A 25,795-nucleotide genomic window follows, 5' to 3' on the forward strand; every position below is an offset into this window, starting at 1 on the left:
CGTTTTCCCAAATAATAGGAGAGGATTACAATAAGGAAGAGATGAAGATAGAAGAAGATGATAAGTTTTACAAGAATGAACTAGAAAATTGGATTAACAATTTGTTTCCCGATCCCAGAAAAGAAGAAGAAGAAGTAATATATCCCTCAATTATGGAAATATTAGCAGGCTAGTACAGATCACGAAGAAATGGAAGTCGACTTAGATGACATAGAAAAAAGAATGGACGAATTGCTAATCGTATTTCAAGCACAACGAAATTCAAATATAGAAGTAGGATTCGGAAATAACAACCGTAATGATGGACACAATAGATTTCATATAATAGAAGAACGAAGAAGACAATACAGAAGATACAATATGGAGGGTAGAATGCTACGATTCCGTCTAGCCCCCGTGCGTGCAGATGAAAACCCTTTTACGGCAATTGAAGCAAGTCTACGGGCACTAATAGATTATTTACTACGTAATGTGGACCAGCATGATTACGTAGGAATAACAATTACAAATGAGAGAGAAGGACACCGCCCTTTTTGGTTATCGTTCAGAGAAGCAAGAAATCTCTCAGCAGAAGTTCTATGGACAAGTTATGAGAAAGTACTGCAAAGTAATGCGGCTTTTCTTATAAATGAAGATTGCATCGTGAATTTTCATCATGTACGTATGCCAAGAGGACAAGGTCGTTTGAAACAACATGTTATGAATACCGACGATTATGTAAAGGCAAAAAGTGGTATTATCACAATTAAGAACAAAGGAACAAAATGTTTAGCGCATGCAATCGTCGTTGCCATAGGACTGAAAAAATACAAGGGAAGAAATCAAACTGAATATAATAGATATGTAAAAAATCAAAGTAAATATATAATAGAAAAAGAAGTAGAAGATCTGTGTGAAGCTGCCGATGTAGATCTCAGTCATGGTGGTGGAATTCCTGAAATTCGTAAATTTCAGGAATATTTAAAGGATTATAAAATCACAGTGTATAGGGGATTTTCAGGAAGTGATGTTATGTTTGAAGCTCCACCAAGTGATAATGAGAGAACTGCTTTAAATTTACTGTTTATAGATAACCACTACAACGTCATTGAAAGCTTGACAGCATGTTTTAGCTGTAGTTATTATTGTGAAAGCTGTCATAAGAAATATGAAAAAAAACATGATCATTTGAAACATTGTACAGCTGTATGTTATCGTTATCATCAGAAGCCTCCATGTCACTTTAAAGATACCCATATTACTTGCAATGATTGTAATCGAGAATTTTATGGCCAGGCATGCTTCGATTATCACAGCATGAATGAATGAAAGAAGAAAATCGAAAAAAGCCAATGAAAAAATCATCATGGAGAAGAAAGCTATGATTCTGTTTTATGATATTGAATGCACACAAGATACGAAAATAGAAGACGAGGACGCAAACATATATGAACACATACCTAATGTCTTAGTCAACATGTATGTTACCAATGTTATGAAGATAACAACATCAAGAATGATTGTGTCATTTGTGGAAAGCGAGAAAATATTTTTGACGGAGAAAATGTAATAGAAGATTTTCTAAAACATCTTCAACAACGTCGACCAAACATTAAATCAGTAACCTGTGTTGCCCATAATTCAAAGGGATATGACGCACATTTCATCATTAAGACCATGGTTGAGAAGATGAATTGGACGCCAGAAGTAATCATGAATGGAGCAAAAATTCTCTCTCTTAAAATAGGAAACGTAACCTTCATCGATTCACTAAGCTTTCTTCCTATGCCCTTAAGTAAATTAAGTGGTGCATTTGGGCTTCAATCGTGCAAAGGATATTTCCCACACTTCTTTAATCGACGTGAGAACGAAACCTATGAAGGGCCGCTTCCAGACATTAAATATTATGGAGTAGATACTATGAAAGTAGACAAAAGACGCAAGTTTCTCGAATGGTATACCGAACATCAAAACGACACCTTTAAAATGAAAGAAGAACTCATCAAGTATTGTGTACAGGATGTCGAAGTATTACGTCAAGCCTGTATTTCCTTTATGAATACATTTGAATCTGAAACTAATGGCAATCCCTTACTTGAATGTATTACAATTGCCAGTGCATGTAATTTAGTGTATCGTAGAAATTTCTTAAAGGAAAATACAATTGGTATCATACCAAAGAACGGATATCGATGGAGAGATGTACAATCAATTGAAGCAGTACAATGGATAGCTTGGGAAGAAAAAAACAGAAACATCCAAATTACGAATGCTGCACGTAGTAAGGAAAAACGAATAGCATCAATGAAAGTAGATGGTGTATGGACAGAACCCAATACAGGAAAAATACACGTGTGGGAGTATGAGGGATGCTGGACGCATGCTTGTATCAAGTGTTACCCTAACGACAGAGATAAACCCATCTATAACAATGCTACAGATACCATGGAATTTCGATATGAAGCAACAAAGAAGAAAATCCAAAAATTAAAAGATTTTGGCTGTGAAGTGCATGAAATATGGGGTTGTGAATTTAAAAAACAATTGGCAGGAAATGAAGAGATGAAGAAGTATGTTAGTAATCATCCGTATACAAAGAAAACACCATTAAATCCTCGTGACGCTTTTTATGGAGGACGTGTGAATGCCATACGTTTGTATCATAAAGCACAAGAATCTGAAGGAGAAACCATAAAATACAAAGATGTTATTTCACTTTATCCATTTATCTCTAAGACTAAGAAGTTTCTAATTCGTCATCCTACTATCTATCTGCCTGGAGATTCAAATATTCCCACCATTGAAGAAGTAGAAGGATTAGTTAAGCTCAGTATTTTGCCTCCAAAACAAATGTTTCATCCTGTCCTCCCTTATAAATCAAATGATAGATTGATGTTTCCACTCTGCCGTACATGTTGTGATGAATTAAACCAAGCACCTTGTAATCACAACGATGAAGACCGAGTTCTACATGGAACATGGGTAGCAGATGAAGTAAGAAAGGCATTAGAAAAAGGATACAAATTAATAGATATTCATGAAATATGGGCATATGACGTTGTTCAATTTGATGAAAAAAACAAAAAGCGGCGGCTTATTTGCAGAATACATAAACACCTTCCTGAAAGCAAAAACAGAAGCTAGTGGATGGCCATCATGGTGTGAAACAGATGAATTAAAGAAGTACATTCAGCAATTTTATGAAAAGGAAGGAATACATCTAGATGAGAACAAAATTAAACATAATCCAGCACTTAGAAGTTTAGCTAAATTAATGCTAAATTCAATTTGGGGAAAATTTGGTCAACGTGAGAACATGGGTCATGTCAGCATTATTAATGAACCCAAGGATTTATGAGAAATTAACATCTCATGATATAGATGTTCATCAAATATTTCCAGTAAATGATGACATGTTATATGTATATTGGCAATACACCGATGACGTTCCTGTTTCACTACCAACAGTAAATGTTGTCATAGCCGCATACACAACAGCACAAGCAAGATTAGAATTGTACAAATATTTAGATCAACTACAAGAAAGAGTATTATATTTTGATACTGATTCCGTCATTTATACGCAAAAACCTGGTGAAAGTACAATTCCAACTGGTGACTTTTTAGGCGATTTAACAAATGAAGTCCTCGAATATGGTAAAGAAGCTTATATTTCAGAATATGTATCGGCGGGCCCGAAGAATTACAGCTTACGTATTTTTGATCCCAGTACAAAGAAGTTTCAAGTATGCAAGATACGAGGCTTTTCATTAAACTATGAATCTTCAAAACACCTAAATTTTGATGTAATGAAGAAAATGATAGTAGATAGTGAAGAGGATGCAGAAGAAGAAGAATAATCTCGTCCCACGGAAGTCAAAATTACTAATAAGAAAAAAATTTGCCGCAGGAAAGACCATACTATCGTCAGCATGCCCGAAACAAAAATTTATAAATTATAAATTATATTAAACGACGTAGAATACCAAATTCATATGATACTCTTCCATATGGCTACACTACTTCCAACAAAAGAAGAGAAATGTAATAAGGCCCTTTATAAATATACGTATAAGGAAAGAATGATCATACTCTTTAACATGGACACGACGTGGAAACATCCCTTTTCATGTATTGTTGCCGGACCAAGTGGATGTGGAAAAACTTCCTTTGTAATACGATTCCTGTCCAATTTATCACGTATGGGTTAATACATCGTTTCGTCATATTTATTGGTACTATACAGAATGGCAACAGAATGCATACAGAGAAATTTCGACAAAAGTACAATTTATTGAAGGACTACCTCGAACAAAAGACTTTTTACCTGAAACTGGACCACATCTTATTATTATTGATGATCAAATGTGTGAAGTGAACCGCAATATAGTTGATTTCTTTACAAAGGGTTCTCATCATAGAAATCTTAGTGTACTATTTATTACACAAAACATATTTCATCAGGGAAAAGGAAGCAGAGATATGAGCTTGAATTGTTCTTATCTCGTATTATTTAAAAATCCAAGAGATAAATCACAAATTAAACATTTAAGTTATCAACTAACTCCTGAGAATCCAAAATTTCTTCAAGAAAGTTTCAACGACGCAACAAAGTTACCATATGGATATTTCTTTATTGATTTAAAACAGGATACGCCAGATGAACTTCGTTTTCAAACAAATATCTTTCCTGATATTTATCATTACGTTTATGTTCCATCGAAATAGAAGAAGATGTGTTTATAATGTTTGTTTTAAACTGTGTTTCTTCATTCTGACAATATGACTCCAAGAGTAAAACACGGAGATCTTCTTCGTACGTTGAGCAAAGCAAATCCTAAATTACGTAAAGCTATACTGGCCAATGCAGACTCTTCAGTGATTCGAAGTATTTGCGAATGTTGTTATAATGTATTAAAAGGGAATGTACCTCTTACAAAGACACAGAAAGCAAGATTAAAGCGATACAAGAGGACGCTTCGATATCTTGTGAAGAAAGGAAACTCCATCCAAAAGAAGAAGAAGCATTTATTAGTGCAGCAGCAGGGTGGATTCCTACCGGCATTATTAGCTCCTATTTTAACTGGTGCATTATCAAGTTTACTATTCCGTTAGTACAATGGAACACGCAAAGATGATTTTAGTTCCACCTGAAGTTCTGAATCGTATACAAACACCAGCATCATCATCATCATCAGCCCTGGAGAAACGTGAATCTAATTTGGATCAAGAAATGCAAGAGATTTTAGTTATCATCGCTTAGTGATGAAGAAAAGTGGAATCAGTATAATAATATTCTTCAAAAATATTTACATTTAATACGAAAACAAGAAGAACCTGTGACACTTTCAATTACGTCAACTAAATCAGAGAAGCCTGAAGTAGAAGAAATATTATTATCTATACCCAAAATGTTTCGTAAAAGAGCTGAATTACTACTACATAGAATGAAACATGATGATAATATCACGTGGGATAATAAAGGAACTGTTTACATCAGAGGTGATAAACTAGAAGGATCTCACATTGTAGATTTAATTTCTGATGTGTCGCGACCCCGGAAACACACAAATCCACCGGGATGGGAGAAATTTTGTAATTATTTATCTTCTAATAACACACCTCAAGAACTTATTGGAAATCCAAAACGTTTGTCATATATTTTACGACGAACTAAAGCATCACCAACAGCATCATCGTCAAGGGAAAAAGTACCTCTGAAATCGTTTCCAGAAGACGACGAAGAAGCAGAAGAAGAAGAAGAAAAGGAAAAAGTAATATCTCCTATAAGGAAAAGGAAACGTGCCTGTAAACGTCCAGTATGGTCAAGATGGAAACCGTAAACAAACAGTTAAGCAAAATTTACTACAACCCTTCACATGCTGCCTCGTTTTCAACTGTTAAAAAATTGTGGATAGCTACAAAGAAGAAAATTCCTATACATTGTATAAGAAGATGGTTACTGCAACAAACAACATATACGTTACACAACCCTGTACGTCGTCGTTCTAAAAGAGATTTCTATGTAGTGAATAACATTGATGATGAGTGGGAAAGTGATATTAATGATCTTCAATCTTCATAAATTTAATGATGGATATCGTTATATTCTTACAGTGATAGATGTGTTCAGTCGATATGCATGGGCTGTGCCATTAAAATCTAAAAGTACAAATGATGTCTTAAAAGCATTGCAAACTGTGTTCAAACACAGAAAACCAATTACATTCCGAACAGATAAAGGAAGTGAGTTTACTAATAAAACAATACAAAAGTACTTAGAGGACAACAAAATAAAACATATTACAACTAAAAATCCTGATATAAAAGCTAGTATTGTAGAACGTTTTAACAGAACTCTAAAAGAAAAAATGTGGAAGTATTTTACAAAGTATCAAACGTATAATTATTTAAATGTATTACCTCTTCTTGTGAAATCATACAATGAAGGTTATCATTCAAGCATAAAGATGTCACCTGCAAATGTTTCTCAAAATAACCTATTACAAGTATGGCATAATCAATATGATAATAAAATAAAGAAGAAGAATCCAAATTTCTCAAAACATCTTAAGATTGGTGATACAGTACGAATTAGTAAAACTAAACGTACATTTGATAAAGGATATATGCAAAATTGGACTTGGGAAATATTTAAAGTGAAGAAGATAATACCAAGAGATCCACCTGTTTATGAAATTGAAGATTTAAACAAGGAACCACTGGATGGATTATTTTACAGAGAGGAATTACAACCTGTGACGTTATCAAAGACATTTTACATAGATAAAATCATACGTACAAGAAGAAAAGGCAGCAGAAAAGAATATCTTGTTCATTGGAAAGGATATCCTTCTTCTTTCGATTCCTGGATACCTGCATCATCCGTAAAGAAGATCGAGAAGTACAATGGAACCTGATGGAGATTTTTACGTTACGCTTCCCAGTAATAGTTCTATGGAATATTTTCCTGACAACACCTTAACATCATACACTACGAAACTTCATCAAAGAATGGAATTCCATGAAAAGTGGGAAGTGAGGAAAATTCATTATCCTCATTCAATATTAAATATTAATGACGAAAATAATAAAATTTTTTACAAACCTGCAAAAAGTGATGAATGGAAATTTATAACTATTCCTGTACGTTATTACACTGACATATCAGAATTGATAAAGATAATAAATACGTACAACAGATTCACAAATTTACATATTTCTTATACTCGTGAGAGTAATACCTGTTTTATACGACGTCTTCATAAAGGCATAGATGTAGACGTTGCATTATCACCAAGTGTTAGTGCGATGTTGGGGTTTGATCCAAGCGTTGATTTAAAGGATATGCAACAAGGCCAAAGCATTCCAAATTTACGTTTAGGACTTCCATCTACAATGTATGTGTATTGTGATATAATTCAATCTGTATTTGTTGGAGATACAGTAGCACCATTATTTCGTATCATAAATATGAATCCTGTGAATCATACATTTGGAAGTAGTGTTATAGAAATTTTTAATCCTCCACATTATGTGCCTATAGAGAAGATGCATTTTGAACACATCAAAATAGATATAAGAGATAGTACAGGCTCTCCACTGGCATTCACTTTCGGAACTGTATGCGTTAAACTACATTTTCGACCAGTACGTCAACATCGACAAATATGAATAATCCATATTTACAATATTATCAAAAACAAGCTCTTTCTGGAACTGGAAACGTTTATGTTGGCTCCCCTTATCAAGTTGGACATGGTATTGGAAGTTTCCTTGGAGGATTATTTCGTTCTGTCATGCCACTAGTAAAACAAGGAGCTAAAACAGTAGGAAAGGAATTATTAAAATCTGGAGCAAACGTTATTACTGATGTCATCATCGACAATCAACCTATTAACGAATCCTTTCATCAACGAATGGGTGAAGCGAGATCCGTCTTGCAAGACAAAGCAAAAAATAAACTGAAATCTATGCTAGGATCTGGATATCAACGAAGGAAAAGAAGAATTACACATCATTCCATCTTTAACCCTTCACCATTACACATCATCAAGCGCAAGAAGAAGAAGAAGGGCAAGAGGAAACGTACACAGAAAACAAAGAAAAATCAGTCTTATAAGAAGAGGAAGTTATCACACGATATCTTTGATTAAATCATCACCATTATGGCTTTCTTACATCATCAATCCTGCGAGTGTGTAAAAAGTGAACTAGATATTTTTTCTACAAAACCAACGCAAACCAGTATATTGGATAATCATGTTGTTACATACAAACCAATCAGTTCACTAGCTGATAATGCTCCTATAGAGTTTGTCATCCCAGGAACAAGCGATGAATACATAGATCTACCACATACTCTTCTTTACATCGAAGCTCAAATCGTTAAGCCTAATGGATCAGCATTTGGTGAAAGTGATAAAGCTGTGGCTCCTATTAATGACTTTTTAAATTCTATGTTCAGTGAAGTGGAAGTGTATTTAAATAAAAAACTGATTTCATTTCCATCTCATAATCATCCATATCGATCATACATTGAAAAACTGTTAAATTATGATGATTCTGCTAAAAATACTCATCTTCAATGTGCATTCTGGTTTCAAGATACTGCTGGACATATGGATGCAACATCTAGTGGTAATAAAGGATTTCAACAACGTTATGAATTAACAAAAAAAAGTGCAGAATTCGACATGCTTGTACATCTTCATTGTGATATTTTTAATCAAGATAAATTTTTAATCCAAGGAGTAGAATTACGTCTCAAGTTAATTCCTGCAAAGCCAAACTTTTGTCTCATCGCTAGTGATGCGTCTGTTGAGGCTAAAGTGAACATTTTAGACGCTGCTTTACATATTAAAAAGATTAATCTTAGTCCTACAATAAAACTAGCACATAACAAGCTTCTACAATCAACAACAGCCAAATATCCTCTCACAAGAGTGCAAATGAAGTCATTCGTCATTCCAAAGGATCTTCAATCAAAAACAATTGATAATTTATTTATGGGAGTATTACCAACTCGAGTGATTGTGGCGTTTACACAAAATGATGCCTATACAGGAACAATAACTTCAAATCCATTTCATTTCAAACATTTTGACATCAATTTCTTCTCTATATACATTGATGGAAAACCTGTACCTTCAAAACCATTACAACCAATTTTCGAAAACAACCTCTGTTTCCTCATATCATACCTTATTCTGTGGATCAGGCATTCACTTTTCCAATCATGGCAACAATATTCCTCGCCTTGACTTTCCTCAAGGATACACTATCTTTGTTTTCGACATTACTCAAGATGGAGAAGCCAGCGCTGTGCAGCATTGGAATCTAATACGTCATGGCTGTGTTCGTCTGGAAGTTCATTTTACGAAGCCTCTACCAGCACCTATCTCCTGCATTGTGTATGGAGAATTCCAATCTCTCTTAGAAGTGGATCATCAGAGGAACATCATCATGGATTTTTAAAGGTACGTTATTTAAATATCATATATATGTACATGTCTGCATTTTTATACATGATGTCCTCTACACTAGATTTATTGAATGCTTTGCAAACAAATTCTTTATTTCACAATCATTTCGTTGGCGTATATGCAGCCAATGAATTACCAGCACATGTTCCACTACCTGCAGCTATCATCATAAATACAGATCCCTCGAACAAACTTGGCACACATTGGATTTCCGTATATATTCATACTGACGGACGTGCCCACTACTTCGACACATTTGGATTTCCTCCATATGTAATGCAACATATTCAATTTCTACGTAGAAATTCCACTTCTTATACATTTAATAATAAACAAATTCAAAGTGTGAAATCGTCCCTATGTGGGCATTATTCATATCTTTTCCTGTGCTTCAAAGCTAAAGGAAAGTCCTTAAATGAATTTCATTACACTTTCTCATCAACTCCAGAAAAAAAATGATCGTCGCTTGCTGTATTTACTTTTACAGGTAATCATGTCTTCATTCTTCTTCTTCGTTTGTTTTGATTACTTTCTTTTCATATTATTGCAGGTAGTCATTTCTTCTTCTTCTTCTTCTTCTTTATTATAATGTGTTTGTATGTATTATTATTATTTGTTGTTTTATTTGTTCATGATTATAGATAAAATAAATTTTAAGTTTGTTTTTCATTTTTTTTCATTTCAGAGAGTAAAAGATCGTCATCGTGTGTATGGACATCATCTTCATTCTACAGATTGACTTCTATCTACGTTTCATCACCAACATCAACAGCAGTAGTATCATCAGTGAACAATATATGGCAGTTGTGATGTTATCAACACATGAACAATGAAAACAAAATCTAACGTTCTTTTAAAATGTACTATACTTACCGTCGTTTTTATTGTGTAAATAGTTTTCATCAGCAATAAACACTTTGTATTATTTTTTCTCTTTGAAAACAAATGTTTTATTTCTTATTTTCTCCGTTTCCTAATAAATAAATATGTTTTATGATCAGTTATGTAATTAAATACACATATCATAAAACATATTTTTAAGTCATTGAATTAAAGAATTTCATAGTGATTTAAAAAAAAAAGATTCTAAAACTGATTTTTAATTCAATGATGTAATCATATAACTACATAATAATAATGAATTCAAATACTTAATCAGTTATTCTTTCGTAAATTAAATCAAGTATGTGAATTCAATATTATTATTATGATAGGACTTTTGTTTTTAAAATTTTAATATTAATTATTTTAGTTCCTTTTTTAAAAAAATAAAAAAAACGTCCTATCATACTTAAGACAAAGTTGTATAATAATAATAATAATAATAATAATAATAATAATAATTTTTATTTTAACATTCATTTCAAGAATTTGAATTCATTATGATTATTATTATTATACGTATCACTTATAATATACGAGGAAAAAAAATATGTTAGGATTTTTTTCTTATAAATAGCTTAAAAATCCTATCATATTGAGGTGTATGAAACGAACACAAAACACACACAAATAAAACATTTCACTTTTCACTATATATATATGTTTATTACATTTGATATTACGTTGTTTAGCATACACGAAAAAACAAATCAATTTTCTCCTTCTTTATGAAGAGTCGTTCACTTCATTGATACCCTCCGAAGGTTGAGTATCGGTTTTCCCCCACCATGGCTGTGTCGATACACTATCAAATAAATCAGCCATAATTGAATCTATAAGTTTTTGTTTGCAAAATACTTTCATTTCCAATTTTAATCGTTCACCATCAATGTTCACATCACTGTTCTTATCAAGAGAGACACTTGGAAAACTAATGTTCATACCATTAATAATACTCTGTTCATCTACACAGGTATGGATTCCGGCAAGTCCTCTGCATGTAAGACACTGCAATTGTACATGATTACGAATAGTATCTGTACACAAGTCAAAATATTCACGTAGCACAACACTACAAACTTTACTGTTTTTCACAGCATGTTCAGTACACGGTAATATTTCCAAGAAATAAAGCCAATCACTTGAAGTTAAGTACACAGTGTTTCGAGGAGCATGAAGTGTTCCTTTCTTCTCTAACATCACTAATTTTTCACCCATTAGTTTTCGCACCACCAGTTCGTTTTTTCGACCAAGAGATTTTATAAATGTAATTTCCACTTGAGAATTTAAATTATCCGTAACAAATGGGGTTAAATGTACAAGTTTCTCCCACTCTGCCAAATTTAATTCCACTCCAAACACAAGTCCTTTGCCAACACGAATCACTGGTTCAAATGTATCACTATCCAGTCCGTTACAAATTAATTTGGTTTTCATTGAATTAAGTCCATATTCAACATTTAACAAGTACTCTTTCTTGGTATCCATAGTTGACGCACAAGCACTCAAAGACATGTTACTCCAGTCGCTGGTCAGCACAGAATAACGACACTATGCATACAGATTACTGCGCATGCATGAAGAGGAGGGACGAAGAGGAAAATTCATGTTTCATCTTGTTTGTACATGTCACCATACACTTACGATGAGTAAACCAGTTCAGTAAATTCAAGATCGTGCATGTTACGTCCAGATACATTAATCTTCATTCCTTTATATATTAAACAGACATTCCCACTTTGTAAATACGTTAATAATGCACCATTATCTGCTTCCAATTTTTCAGTACAACGTCCAGGTAAAATCACTTTTTCACCTCCTTCAAATGTCACACATGCCTTCCTACCATATACCGTTGTAATTATCTCACAGTTTACAATACGAAATGGTACACCAATCTCCAACTCTCGCATTTTTGTAAAGGGTACCATTGATGGCTTATTAAGCTTATCTAATAAACTCATTGACGATGACATCTTTAAAATTTTTGACGTTTCTTCCTTTGCAACAGCTGCTAACAGAATGATCTACACAAGCACATACGTTCCGCTTACGCTCTTTGCAGGAGGGGTGGGAGGGTTTGGGGATTCAAATTATTAGCCAATAAACGACAAGAACACGAAAAGGCATGTTTTATCTTGTTTTTTACATCTGGTAGACGTCCAAGACTATGAGCATAGCAACAGCAAACCAACATTTTCCCACGGGGCTTCTGTGGTAACCGTAAAAGGCTATGAACATAGCAACTAAAGAGGAGTAGGGGGTGACGGGGGGTCAAATAAACCAAAATTTTCCCACGGGCTTCTGTGGTAGCCGTAAAAGGCTATGAACATAGCAACTAAAGACTTGTCGAAACTTGCCTACCAATTCCAGGAAATGATACCGAATTCTAAGAACGGGAGGGATCAAATTTCAGCTGGAGTGCCTCTATTCTACTACTCCCCCCACCCCCACCCCCAAAGTTTACATGCCAGAGACGCCAGTGAATCTGCCCCATGTTTAGGAACGTTTTGATGTCAGCAATCATATACTAACATGTGGACGTCTAGTGCTATTTAAAGACACAATACTTTGTACCAGATTGGCATCACTGACAACCCAATAACCTCAAATGTTGATTAGTTTCATTCTCTATGTTAATGTAAATGTAATTGCACAGGCGTAATTCCACTTGATTGTATTATTCATGTAATATTGAACATTTCCATTCAATTTCCCATAGTGAGCCATTGGAAAGACTCGATATTTGAACACACTGTATCTCGGAAACGAAGCGGCATCGGATCCATGTTTATAGGGACATTTTTACTTATTTGGATGTCCGCAATCACCTCGTCACTTTTGGTCATGCATTTATGTTACACCCTGTATATATCTGTTGTATTTCGAGAATAAGAATAAGATTGTATGCGTATATATGTTTCAGTAAATATTACCTTAAGTTTTTTTGTTTTTTTTTTTTTTAATTTAGCGTCCCTTTTCTTCGAAGTTATACATGAGACGTGGGCCTACAGTTGAAGGTAGCACGAATCCGAATCACCGTAATGCATTAAAAAATTTTAATGCTCTTCCACGTGCACCAAACCGCACGCGACCGATGGGGAGGGCTATATAAGCATGATGGTCACTGCATTATTCTTCGAGATCGTAAGTTTTCAAAATCATCAATTTCAATTGTATTAATTAAAAATTAACAACACAATAATAATAGTATAATGGATTGTGCTACCTGTTTTTCACTTCAAGAATCCTGATGATTGTGGATCTCTTCTTTCTTATAATTCTCGAATTGCTTTATGTTGGTATGCAGAAGTTATAGCCTCTTGCAGATCGTCACATACCGCCCACAATTGGTTACAGCCAGCCAGGCATTTTCAATAACTAAGGTTGTATGTACCCATCGGGAATCGAACTTGGGAACACATGCACTAAGGGAACACTTATCCACAGGAATACCGACCCTTCATAATATACTTTGTAATAATCTAGAATTATTGGACTCGTTGGATGTACCATCTGGTATATACGCGTGTAAATTTCAATAGGAAACGGTGGTTTTGATTGGAGTAGGAAGGTCAAAACAATAATGTGTGCCCTGTGTTTTAAATTGCCATAAAAACTTCGTTAACATACCTGTGTTTCTACTATTTTAATAAATCAGTTTGATATCTGTTTCTTCAAAACTACTTACTATTAAAATGTTTAGATATCTTACTTCATGCTGTCAATTTACTTAACTAAATTGAAGAAAATTTTGGAACGTATTACCCAGTTTTAAACTTGGTCATGCACTCATGTGGATGAGAATCTATTGGTTGTGAGAATACTTGGATATGTCAATCCAAAGTTAAGACAAAATTTGGTATAAAAGATTGGTATTCAGAGTATTTATTTTTTGATGTTTGTCCCTCACACATAATAGTCTGTGTTGAAGGTCACACAAGTGTTTCACAATCAAATTCACAATGTGCTTATCTATACTCCTATACTTGATGAGAGCTGATGCATGACAGTTGTTTCTAGAGCATTTCACACTCGCATGTGTGAATTTTGCTCTTATAAGAGCTGCTTATCTATGGCGCGTCTTAGTTGTTCGTTGTTACTTATAAAGCTTCACATATTAATTAAATAAACGCTGGTGTATGTAAGAGTCGCAGAGAAAAATCCAGCTTGCTATGAACATTATCCCTATCAGATGTCATGAGTGAATTGCTTTTTATAGAAATCTTCCTGGATGTGCAAGAGGAAAGCTAAAATTCTCGTCGTCTTAGCGTGTTATTCATATGCCTTTTGCATATGTTTATATTACGTTACAGTACAAATATTATTTTTTTTTTAAATTTTGTGCTCCCTCATGGATAAGCGGTTAGCGTACGCGCCTTTGGCGTGACAGAGCCGGGTTTGATTACCGCCGGGAGCTCATGTGATTTGGACCCCATGTTAAGGTATTTATCCACGTCTAATATAGCTTCACTGCTGAAAGGGATGCTACACTCAAAATCAGTTCAAAATATTATTATTATTATTTTCAGAATGTGATCTGCCAGATACATTTTTCTCGTGGTTCCTTGTGACAGAACTCCACGTGTGGATGCTGATGGTGCGTGCCATGAGAGAAGGTGAGGAAGGACGGTTTTCTCGTAATATTTTGGTGGAAGCAATGTGGCAGGATTGTAATACCAGGATGAAGAAAATAGGGGTAAGCACAATAGCGACTTTTATTCGTTTATTTCATATTTCATAAATAAATGTCGTATTAAAGAGCCTACAATACGGTATAAATATTTTTTATTAGAAAATTCACAAGGGGTAATCTACTCTTTGCGGTGGATTTTTCCCGGACGATTTTCTCAAAAACGACCGAGGCAAAATACTTCATATTTCATAAATAAGTGTTCCATTAATTTATCTACATTATGGTATAAATCATTTTTCATTTTAAAAATTCACAACGGGTGGTTTTAGTGTTGGGGTGAGTTCTTTTTCGGACAATTTGCTCAAAAATTGTTTATTTGATTTGGTCTTCTTTTGTTAATGAATACCTAATTTACAATTCTATAATAGGCGTAAATTATTTTGTATGAAAAAGTTCAGGTGATAGTGTACTTTTGGAAGTGCTTTTAACGGACGATTTTCTCACGAACGACCTAAACAAATTATTCATATTTTATAAATGAATGTTGCATTATAAAGCCCACGGTATACGATTTTGTAATGATGATTTTGTTCATATTTCGTAAATAAGCGGTTATTGTAATAACTACAGCATGATGTAATTCAATTTAAGAAGTGAGAGCAAGAGAGTTTAGTGCGATGGCCCGTACCCATTATTCAATAATGTGGCTTCTTTGTGCTGCGAAACGTGTGACATGTTGGTGGGAATTTTTCTTTTGTAAAATATCATGCTTCGAATAAAATACCTTTTAAAATGAAAATCAGAATGTAGTTCTTTCCACGCTACCAACTTATGAAGGTCGAAGTCGCTAAAAATATATATATTCAACACATTTTACAGGTTTTTGCAGCGTGAGTTGGCACATGGTGCAACATCTACGACTGATTCGCTTACAGTTCATGTCTCTTCCTATGTACATCTCTCAAACCTAGATTACTGGTGTTAGAATTTCCTGAAAGAGTTTCTTGTGTCCTGTCTGTCTCCTTGATACAAATTCATGGTGCAAGTGTCTTTCCACTCAAAGAAACAATCATATTCACCTTGAAGTTTGACCGACTCATTTCTATTTTTTTGGGTTGAGGAGACCCTTTTCCAACTCCCTGCGAAGACTGCCTCATCATTTCACCCTCACGTCTCATCTGTTATGATATTCTGGAGAACGGTTTCATCATAATTTGATTTGACAAGGAGTTTCTGACTGATTCCGACTCGAATCTTTTGTTGTTCGTTCGTTAACGAACACGAAATGAGCATTTGAAGTGTCTCAATTAAGATATGATGTCAGAGTCACTTATGGTCAGCTTGACAGAGTTAAAGAAGATTTCCACAAATTACAATCCGAACTCTTCCAACAAGTTGGTCGTTTGCTGACATAGAATGTCGTCCAGTCCTTGAATCTTCAGAAACTGAAGTCTTGAAACTCTTAAAGCACGTAAACCAATCCCAGCATTCTTTATGGCCTATCCAGTCATCATGTGTACTTAAGCATTTCGATGTTTTTTCCAGTCATACGCAAAATTTCTCAAATGCACGTTGTTCTTCTAACTCCTTCAATGTTGCTTTGTGACTAATTCAGCGAACGGTTTCAATACGAACTCATTTTAACGACTATAACTCGGGGTCGATGTGGATCAATGATAGAACGCTCACCTCTGGTGCCTGGAATTCTTGGTTCAATCCCAGCTCGCACGAAGTAGATTTTGTGGTGGTCAAACACCGTTGGCGTAGTTTTTCTTGAGGTTCTCCCTCTTTCCATTCCACCATTTTATTCATTATCATCATCAACATCTATCGTAGTCTTTGTTCAAATCGTGGGACGTAAAATTAAAAAAAAAAAAGACTAGACAAATAGCATATAAATTGGAACGTAGGATAAGGCGACCTCATTTTAAGATATGCACCATAGCGGCAACAATGGAACATTGTTGCGCTATTTACAAAGTATAGTCTTTATTTTTGAACAGACTTCGTACATAATTATGGCACACAAAGCACATTTCATTACTTCCCTTTCTTCAGAGTAGTTGCAGTTCAAGGGAATGATGTCATAGATATCTCGGAGATGACCGCTTGCCTATTAAATTATTGAGGTATATCTTTTAATGTTCAATAATCTCTTCCTTTTATCAATACTGCTCCAGAGCTTGTTCTTACCTCGTATGATATGTCCCACAAAGCATTGTACTTAGTGTCACCTTGTTTGCTGTCGCTGTGAACAGTGTTCTGTCGCAAATCCAGACTCATGTCTATGAACTGCTGTATGTTAACGGCCTTCTTATTTACACCGCATTACACAACAACTTCAGCTGACTCTACATCGTCTTGTTCTATGGTCGAACGACATAGGATTTCGATTTTCCGCCGAGAAATCTTGATGTCCTACTTCTGCCGCAACGCACTTGCATTATTAACTCAGACTTATATTTCGATGGCACTTGTTTGTCATTCATTAATACGGTCCGTTTTCTGAGTCTGACCTTTGACCGTTGATGGGCATGAGCACCACATATTCTTCATATCTTAAATACTCTTCGTACTCTGAATCTCCTTCATGTCCTCTCTCACCGCACTTGGGGTGATGATTGTACTGTTCTGCTACGCTTCTACCATGGTCTAATCCGATCCAAGTTAGACTATGACTTTAAGACTCCGTCATGGCTATAAAATTAGCGTTCCCTTGTACAGTGCTGGGGACTGAACTTCAACTTTTGTTGGAACTAACATTAAGCTGGAAATACACGTCTTATATAGCCTTGATGCTAGAAAGGGTTGTTAAATTCTACATATAAAGGAAAGAAAAGCTATCAATTGATAGAGGAATACTAGAAACTAAATACAGTAATGATAAAGAATTTCCGTTTTGATAGTACGCACTCGTATATAAGCATATAATAAAATAAAAAAAGTTTATTTACCTTGTGTGGATTTATTTCTTACCCTACAAAAAAATACTACTTCGAAAGATACGGAAGTCTTCTTCTAGGTTGAATATATTAGAAGAGATCCTTGACTCCTAACTAGAATCACATATATTGGTGTTCTTCTTAAACTGTTTTGTTCTAGATCTGTGCAGTTTATGAATTATACTGATTTTTTTTTTTTCTTGTATGTCCTAAAGATAGTACTTAACGTAAAACTATGTATAAGGCTTCTTCTTCAACAAAAAATGAAGACAAGAAATACTTACAAATTGTATTTCTTTCTTTACGACTTCTTAGATAAGTGATATGACTAGGTATGGATCGTAATTTCATTAGAACTAAGGAACCGAAATTAAACCAAAGTAGAGGAAATCTGGACAAACAGTAGGATTATATAATAAACTATCGGGAAAAAAAAAAAACGAAATATTTAAGGGTATCGAACTTCAACGTAAATCTCATTATAGGGAATTTCCTATACGTTCAAAGTAACTGATAAGTCATGAGAATTAGCAACATTTTTTCCAGTATGATGGTGAAATTGTTAGTAGTGTTTCTAAACTCTAATATTGATGTATAGTGCTTTTTAATACCCAATAGATGAAAGAAATGCAAGAGAAAGTATGTTTCTTCGGTCTGATTCATAAACTTGACAAAACATAGTCTAAGAACACCAAGATATGTTCAAGATATTCTTTTAGTAACTTGAATCATAAAGATGATTTCAATACCATTCGAAGCCGAAATTATAGGTTAAAAAAAATAATAAACGCAAGCGCTCATTTTTTTTTTAATTATATAAATGAAATTAACTTTTTTTTTTTTCGAAAACTTCACCTGAAAAATAACTCACCTAAGAGTAAACTACCCCGTATAGATATGATCATAGAAGTGATTTACGCAGCATTATCCATGTCGGTCCCAGCGTCCCCCCACAAGGGACACAAAATATGACGAAATTATTATTTCTTTACAACTTCAAAATCAGACTGACAATATTGAAAACTGTTTACAGGAGATGATCATAGATGGATCATCCCCTGTAAACAATTTTCAATGTTGCCAATCTGATTTTAAAGTTGTAAAAATAATAATTTCGTCATATTTTGTCCCCCCTGTGGGGGACGCCGGGACCAACATGGTAATAGGATTATTAATGAAATATGTACTTATAAAATATAAACATAATCACCTGTTTGATTTTTGAGAATCGTCCTTAAAATAAATAAATAAATAAATAAATAAAATAAATAAATAAATAAATAGAAAGAAAATTCACCCCAAGAATTAACGAGCCATCATGAGCTTTTTCAGGAGAAATAAGTTATACCACATTGTTAGGTTATTAGTGAAATATTTATTTATAAAATACAAACAATATACGAACCTAACAAGTGTGTCGTTTTTGAGGAAATCATTTGAAAACATTAACCTTCTAGAATAAACTGCCCTCTTAGATATCTACAGAACAGTTGAGTTATGCCATATTATTAGGTTATTAATGAAATATTTATGTATGAAATATGAACAAAAGTGCGTGAGTCATTTATGAGAAAATTGTCCGAAAAGAATTTACCCCAAGAGTAAATTACTCCTTGTAGTTTTTTCCAGAAAAATGACCATGTAGAGTTATTAGTTAAATATATGAAATATAAACAAAATCGTTGCTGTCGTTTTAGGGAAAAACACATTTTTTTTTTTTTTAATTTTTAATTTTATCCCTTCTGTAAACGAGGATAGAAAAAAAATAAAAATTAAAACCTTGGGAAATCATATTATAGACTTTAAGTTTAGAATTTAGTGCGGATACGTTGAACGATATGGCCTCTAGATGAGTAAACACTTCTATATTGAGACGAAGGAACGGACAGACAGGTAGCAAAGAATAAGTTTTTCGTATGTAGGTGTTTTGAAACGTGTAGATTCATTGAATTCTCGAATTCGATTTCTTTTACGATCGCCATACAGGGTGGACATAAAGTCTCTCCCTGATAACAAACATTAATAACAAGAAAACTACGAATGATAAAAGCGTGCGGTTTACGGCAAATAATAGGATTTTTTTTTTTAACAGATTTAGAGAATTTCCACATGTGCTCCATTAGTTGCCCGTGTGATGTCACATGCGAAACGTGCGCGTCGGGGACGGTCTTCTTGTGCTAACTCATGAACAATCTGCACCTTATATGCGTATAACTTCAAGCCTTTGTGTAAAACTTTTTAACACAGTTTACTTCGGGATATCCAGTTTACGTGATGCGCAACGCAAGGATTGTCGTGGGCTTCGGGTTAAAGCAACACGAACAGCTTCCTCACGTTCCTCATTAACACTTGGTCTACGCGCTTCTATTACGATCTAAAACACTTTCTGTTGTAATAAACTTGCTATTCCATTCCTTTATTGCTTTTAACATCTCTGGTGGCTGTTGTCCATACACTTTCTTGAATATTCGATGAACTGTGACGGGAGATTTTGTTTCGTGATATCACAACACACACTTCGCTTTCTGCTATACTGATACCATTTTTAAACAAATGACTGTCGCGGTAGATGGCAGCACAGGCTGTGGCAAAATCTTGAAGTATCGTACAAGACCGCATGCTTTATTATTATTATTATTATTATTAATGTTTATTATCAGGGAGAGATTTTATGTCCTATCGTCGTTCGAAAGTTTAAAATATATATATATATATATATATCAAATTGTATTTGTTGTTTATCTTCTATCTTTACTTCTAACTATTACACGTATAGTATTAGCGGTAATTCAGCGGAGTAATAACCAATATTTCAGTTATTACTTAAGAAATACCCTTTTCGTAATCCTTGTCATATTAAAGAAATTATTGCCCTTTCGTTAACAGGATTTACCGTCAAGTTTGATCCGGGAACAGCTGGAAGACCTCGGCGAACAGTTTCAGAGTGCTATTGTCATATACGATGAAGGACTTCAAAGCGATGATAAAACTCTCGCCAGTGCCTTGTGGTTACATCTATTTCAAAAAGATTGCCGGAATCCTCTTGCGCTGGAAATGATGGTATCATATGTGCGCCGACAGGTTTGTATTATTACTATATACACTCAGACTCACAAATTAATGGTAATTTCAGAAAACTGGAGAAAAGCTATTGAAACAGTTCGTCCAAAGAAAACAACATATCTAAATGTACACTGTATTGCAAAAAGGGACAAAAACAACAAAATTGTACATGTGGCACATGTACAGGGTGTAGACAAAATATTGGTCCAGAGTATACGAACACACAAATGACGTCGGTTAAGAATATGATCCCTACAAACATCAAAACAACGTTCTGGCATACCCTGCATCAGGATATTGAGCAGCTGCTAAGATATGGCATCCCATTCTTGCGCCTATTGAAGCTCTGGAAGACGGGTATCAATATGTCGACCGAGAACATCCCATGCTTGCTCAATCGGATTGACGTCTGGTATTCTCGCAGGTCATGATATTAGCCGAATATTTTGTGATTCCAGGTGGTCCGCCATGAGACAGCTTGTCATGGCCTGGCACTGTCATTCATCAGGATAAAAGCGCGACCCAACAGTCTCAAAAAGGCGGACATATTCTTGCAGAGTGATATCCCGATACAACTAATCTGTTACCGTTTCGCTGTCCAAGACATGAATAAGTGTACATACACCAATGCAAATTCGACCCCACATCAAAGTCATATCTTCCTTCAGAGATCAAGATCATACTTTTCATCCAGTCAACTCTGGATGCCATATTTCAACACAACAACGCCCCTTCACATGCATCCCGTAATCTGCAAGCCTTCTCCGAGGAACTGCAGATAGCGGTACTTCCTTGGCCGGCACGATCACCTGACATATCATCCATAGAATATATCGTCTTCATCTTGTTCGTGATTAATCTTCAGCAGACATTGTCAATGTTTTATTTGCTCGCAAACAAGCAGCGTGAATTCGATTCCTCAGGAGCACATTGTTGAGTTTAAATAGTACGAAGAATAGAGAAATGAACATTGAGTCACAAATGTTAATGAATAGGATAACTTTGTAGCTACTGATCATAAAACAGATAATTGACCAATTATATTTATTTAGTGTAAACTCTTATCGCCTTTGCGATTTCACAAGCGCACCCGACAGAACAAATTTTATTACTGTTCACAGTATTACAGTTTCTGACATCGCTTCTTAGAAGGTTATTATTTTTCTATTTAAACAATAATCTTATTCACTGTGGTCACTCTGCATAATACTCTTAATACATACAGAGATTGTTCAATCTACATTTGGCCAATTTCGACTTACCTAAAAATTTAGAAGAATCGATGGCGCCAGGTCCGTAAGTGCTCGATGTGTTTCACTTGGTTCCTAACAATAGCCCGACAGCGTAATTTCCACTGTAATAGGCTTCTCTGAAGAGCTGCGATGGGAATCTTGTCCCATTTCCTTTGCACAGCTTTCCAAAGTCCTTCCATAATTGTCACACGCAGTTTTCCCAAAGCCCGCTTCAGCAATTCAAATCCACAATAGTCCATAGAACTTGCATCTGGAGATTTAACAGGTACCCCATTGAAAGGTATCACCTGTATACCACTTGCCTTCTCCATCTCCCTGTAGAATGCGAGGGACGATCGTGAGGTATGTGATAAAGACTTGTCCATGTGAATGCGCACCAGATTGGCGTCATTTCCGTACATTGTTGGAATCTTATGCTCCTGAAAATACTGCGAATTTATTTTGCGGTTCTTCGCCACCCTACGAATCTTAAGTTTACCTCGATAACAGTAGCCAGTAACGACCATAAACCCTTTTGGGAAGGATCCTTTACAGACACGGACCCACCTTGTGAAGTTCTTAGCGCCTTTCTCTCGGTACATGATGGCTCTCGGTTTGCCGCAGTCGGAAAGGTAAATCCATGCTGCATAGAGCGTTACGACGTACATCCACCTTTGTTCTGCCAGATGCCGTTCGTACAGCTTCCGGGCGTTACACTTCCTTTCCTTTTGGAGGGCATCCGTGAGAAGATGGCCGCGAGCTTTCATGACTTTTTCCAGCTTGAGTTGATGGTGTAAGGTCTGGCTCACAGTCCCCAAAGAAACGTCAAGACGACTAGCCATACACCGGCTTAGTTTGGGCGGCATTTTGGTCACAGATCGGACACCCACACACTTGGAAACAAATTTAACACAACACTCACAACAATGGTCCTGTTTGTGCGTTATTATTGTCCGCGCGGATAAACAACTCCGTTCCCAGGAAGCCACTGTACAACACTGCAGGACGCCACGAGCCAGGTCGGATGAGCTCATTCTGCCCGGGAGGGAGAAGGAGCGAAATCGGCCAAACGTAGGCTGAACAACCTCTGTAAAATACACATCCAATGCCTGCTTGATTCCAGGACGCTGCTACCTATAGAAGCTGATTCCAGCACGTGAATGTTTCACGCCATCCTCATTCATCACAGAGTTGTTGTACAGTTCTGAAAATGTAATTTTCATGTATACCCATCTTTCTTGTTTTGCAACTTTTATAAACAGCAGAGTATTTTCTATATTGTTAATATTTCATTAAGTTATTCATTATTGTACCAATTTATGTAATCTAACCTACAACTGTTTGAAACAATTTTATTATTTTATTTTATTTTATTTCATTCTTTCGTTCTCGATAATGACTGCAAAGTAATGAGTCGAAATTATTAGGAGCAACTTTTCATTTTTTTCATGGCACTTGTAAGTACTGGGTAGCAATGGAAATCCACTACATGCGCTCGAAAACCATAAGATGGCGCTCTTTAGTGCCGCCAACAGATGGCGCCTGTATGCAGAAGGTGATGGCAGGGATCAGTCGAAAAATACGTACCTACGATTTCATTGCTTGATCAGGCTTTAATACAAAGTACGATAATATATATGGAACGGTACATATGTAACAAGCAGCATTTGTACGTACACCATTTATGTAACAAGCTGCAAACACCCTTAAAATAATTCCTACGTCTTTGCCAGTGAGAGTGTTGACGGGTGGTGCACATTGATCGATCACACTGCACCAATAATGTTCGATGCCTTGATCCCAGCTCCCGCAAAGTGGGCTTTCTAATGGACAAACACCATATGTGTGGGTTTTTTCGGAGTTCTCCTAGTTCCATCATTCCACTATTTGTGTTAAAGCTTGATCAAGCAATGAATTGGTTGGTATGTATCCTTCGATTACCCCGCCTGTATACAGACGCCTTCGAATGCATGTAGTGGATTTTCTTTGCTGCACCGTTGTTGGTTGTGGCACCATGGTTGTTTGTTGTTCCCATGAGTTTCGATATGACCCTCGTATATGTAGGAATACGGGAACTTTTCGGACACTGTGCACCTACTTTGTAATTTGTCACATTCAGATCAACAATTTTTATATAGATAAATACAAAACTTCTAGTTACAATCATTAATCTGGCAACATTATTTTTATTGTCGTTATGCTGTATGCTATGAACATCAAAAATTACTAAATTTAATTTTTCTTTTCGTCCTTCGTTACATGTTTCCTGAGAAATCAAGGGCTGTATATATCGTACTAGTTCAACCAAACTTATCTAATTAGGATCAAACTTGGCATAGTGATAGACCTTCAGGTCTTTGATTCCCGAAATGTGAGCGAGGACATTTTTAATCAGCTTTTCGAAAAAAAAAAAAAAAAAAAAAAAAAAAACTTACGCAATCAGGGTCAAACTTGGTTGGTGGTAGACCTTGAACTGATGTAGGGTAGTGTGAAACCTTATAGTGTCTGCAGGTTTTGGTACCTAATTTATGCAGAATCAAATCCCTAAATCAGTTCATTAAGCATAAATATATACTGTTTAAATAGCAAGTAAAGATCATTTTTGGCAGAAAAAAGAATCAAATAAAGGCCTTTTTGTTTTTCTACAACTATGTGTATTTCACTTGTCAGTCATATTCTCTCTCACCTTTTATAACTTAATTCAACCAAATCTCTTGACTCTAATTGTGTAAGCTTTATTAAATAAAATTAATGCCAGTCGAATAAACATGATAATAAGAAATATTCGGAAATAACCAATTTTAGACACTTTTGGAAGGCAAACTCACATCAAATTAAGAAAAAAAAGAATGAGGAAAAAAAATAAACTTGGGAAATGTCATTGCAAAAAATAGGAAATTTACCAAAATAGGAATTGTTAAATTCGTAGTTTTTTGCGTCAGGACTACGTAATCAATAAACACATTAAATATTCCATGAAACCAGTTTATACTAGGGGACATTTATTGATGTTAGTTATATTTTCAATCCAAAATTGGAAAATTTCAATATTCAAAGTTAATGATAGAAATTTGGCATTTTTAATAGAAATTTTGTTTATTAATATCGAACTTTTGTAATAGGAAGATATGCAATTTTTTTTTTTGTTTCTTGTTTATTTACAGATAAAAGCGTTGGATGACTTGAGTAGGAAAGATGTTTTGGAAAAAGCTAAGATCGAATGGCTGCCTCTCAAACACAGATGACAATGATCCAAGTGAATTAGATATTAACATAATAGTTTGTATATAATTATAAATAGTTTGTAGTAATCTATACACATGTAAATAAACATCAATAAATAAATTATAATCTCGTAAAATTATTTTTTGTTGTATTTTTATTGCAATACCACGAAACAGCACGGAAACACACAGTTCGAGATATTTACATTTTCTATTGGTACTAACGACATCTTACTATCCAAGCCGGTTTCTAGTCCATCGATAGTTTATTTCTCCGTGACAATAAGTTCGAGGGTTCGAGATAACAAGATGGTGTGAAGGTTGAATTTGTGAAGTGTATGCGGTTTTGTAG

At 35.0% G+C, this 25,795-nt stretch overlaps 2 protein-coding genes across 4 annotated transcripts in view; both read left to right on the forward strand.

The window, feature by feature from the left end:
- Uqcc1 (Ubiquinol-cytochrome c reductase complex assembly factor 1) overlaps nt 1-25,583 on the forward strand; it is a 43,480-nt gene extending 17,897 nt beyond the window's left edge. For all 3 annotated transcript variants that reach the window (XM_081756040.1, XM_081756041.1, XM_081756042.1), the window contains exons 4-6: nt 14,879-15,045; nt 20,811-21,005; nt 25,384-25,583. In XM_081756040.1, the coding sequence (XP_081612166.1) occupies nt 14,879-15,045; nt 20,811-21,005; nt 25,384-25,464 (443 nt within the window). In that variant the 3' untranslated portion in view covers nt 25,465-25,583. The remainder of the gene's footprint in view (nt 1-14,878; nt 15,046-20,810; nt 21,006-25,383) is intronic.
- On the forward strand, nt 6,911-10,389 carry LOC145683527 (uncharacterized protein F54H12.2-like). Its single transcript, XM_081754871.1, has 2 exons — nt 6,911-9,458; nt 10,150-10,389. Exon 1 carries the CDS (start codon nt 8,148-8,150, stop codon nt 9,240-9,242), a length of 1,095 nt encoding a protein of 364 aa, XP_081610997.1. The 5' UTR covers nt 6,911-8,147; the 3' UTR covers nt 9,243-9,458; nt 10,150-10,389.
- Nucleotides 25,584-25,795: the final 212 nt, after the last annotated feature.

The sequence above is a fragment of the Thermobia domestica genome, chromosome 4, assembly GCF_964235325.1.
Source record: "Thermobia domestica chromosome 4, izTheDome1.hap1.1, whole genome shotgun sequence".
NCBI classification, from domain to species: Eukaryota; Metazoa; Arthropoda; class Insecta; order Zygentoma; family Lepismatidae; genus Thermobia; species Thermobia domestica.

What these genes read in the sequence shown, in the direction of transcription:
- LOC145683527 (XM_081754871.1), top strand. Translation starts at nt 8,148, where the DNA reads ATGGCTTTCTTACATCATCAATCCTGCGAGTGTGTAAAAAGTGAACTA.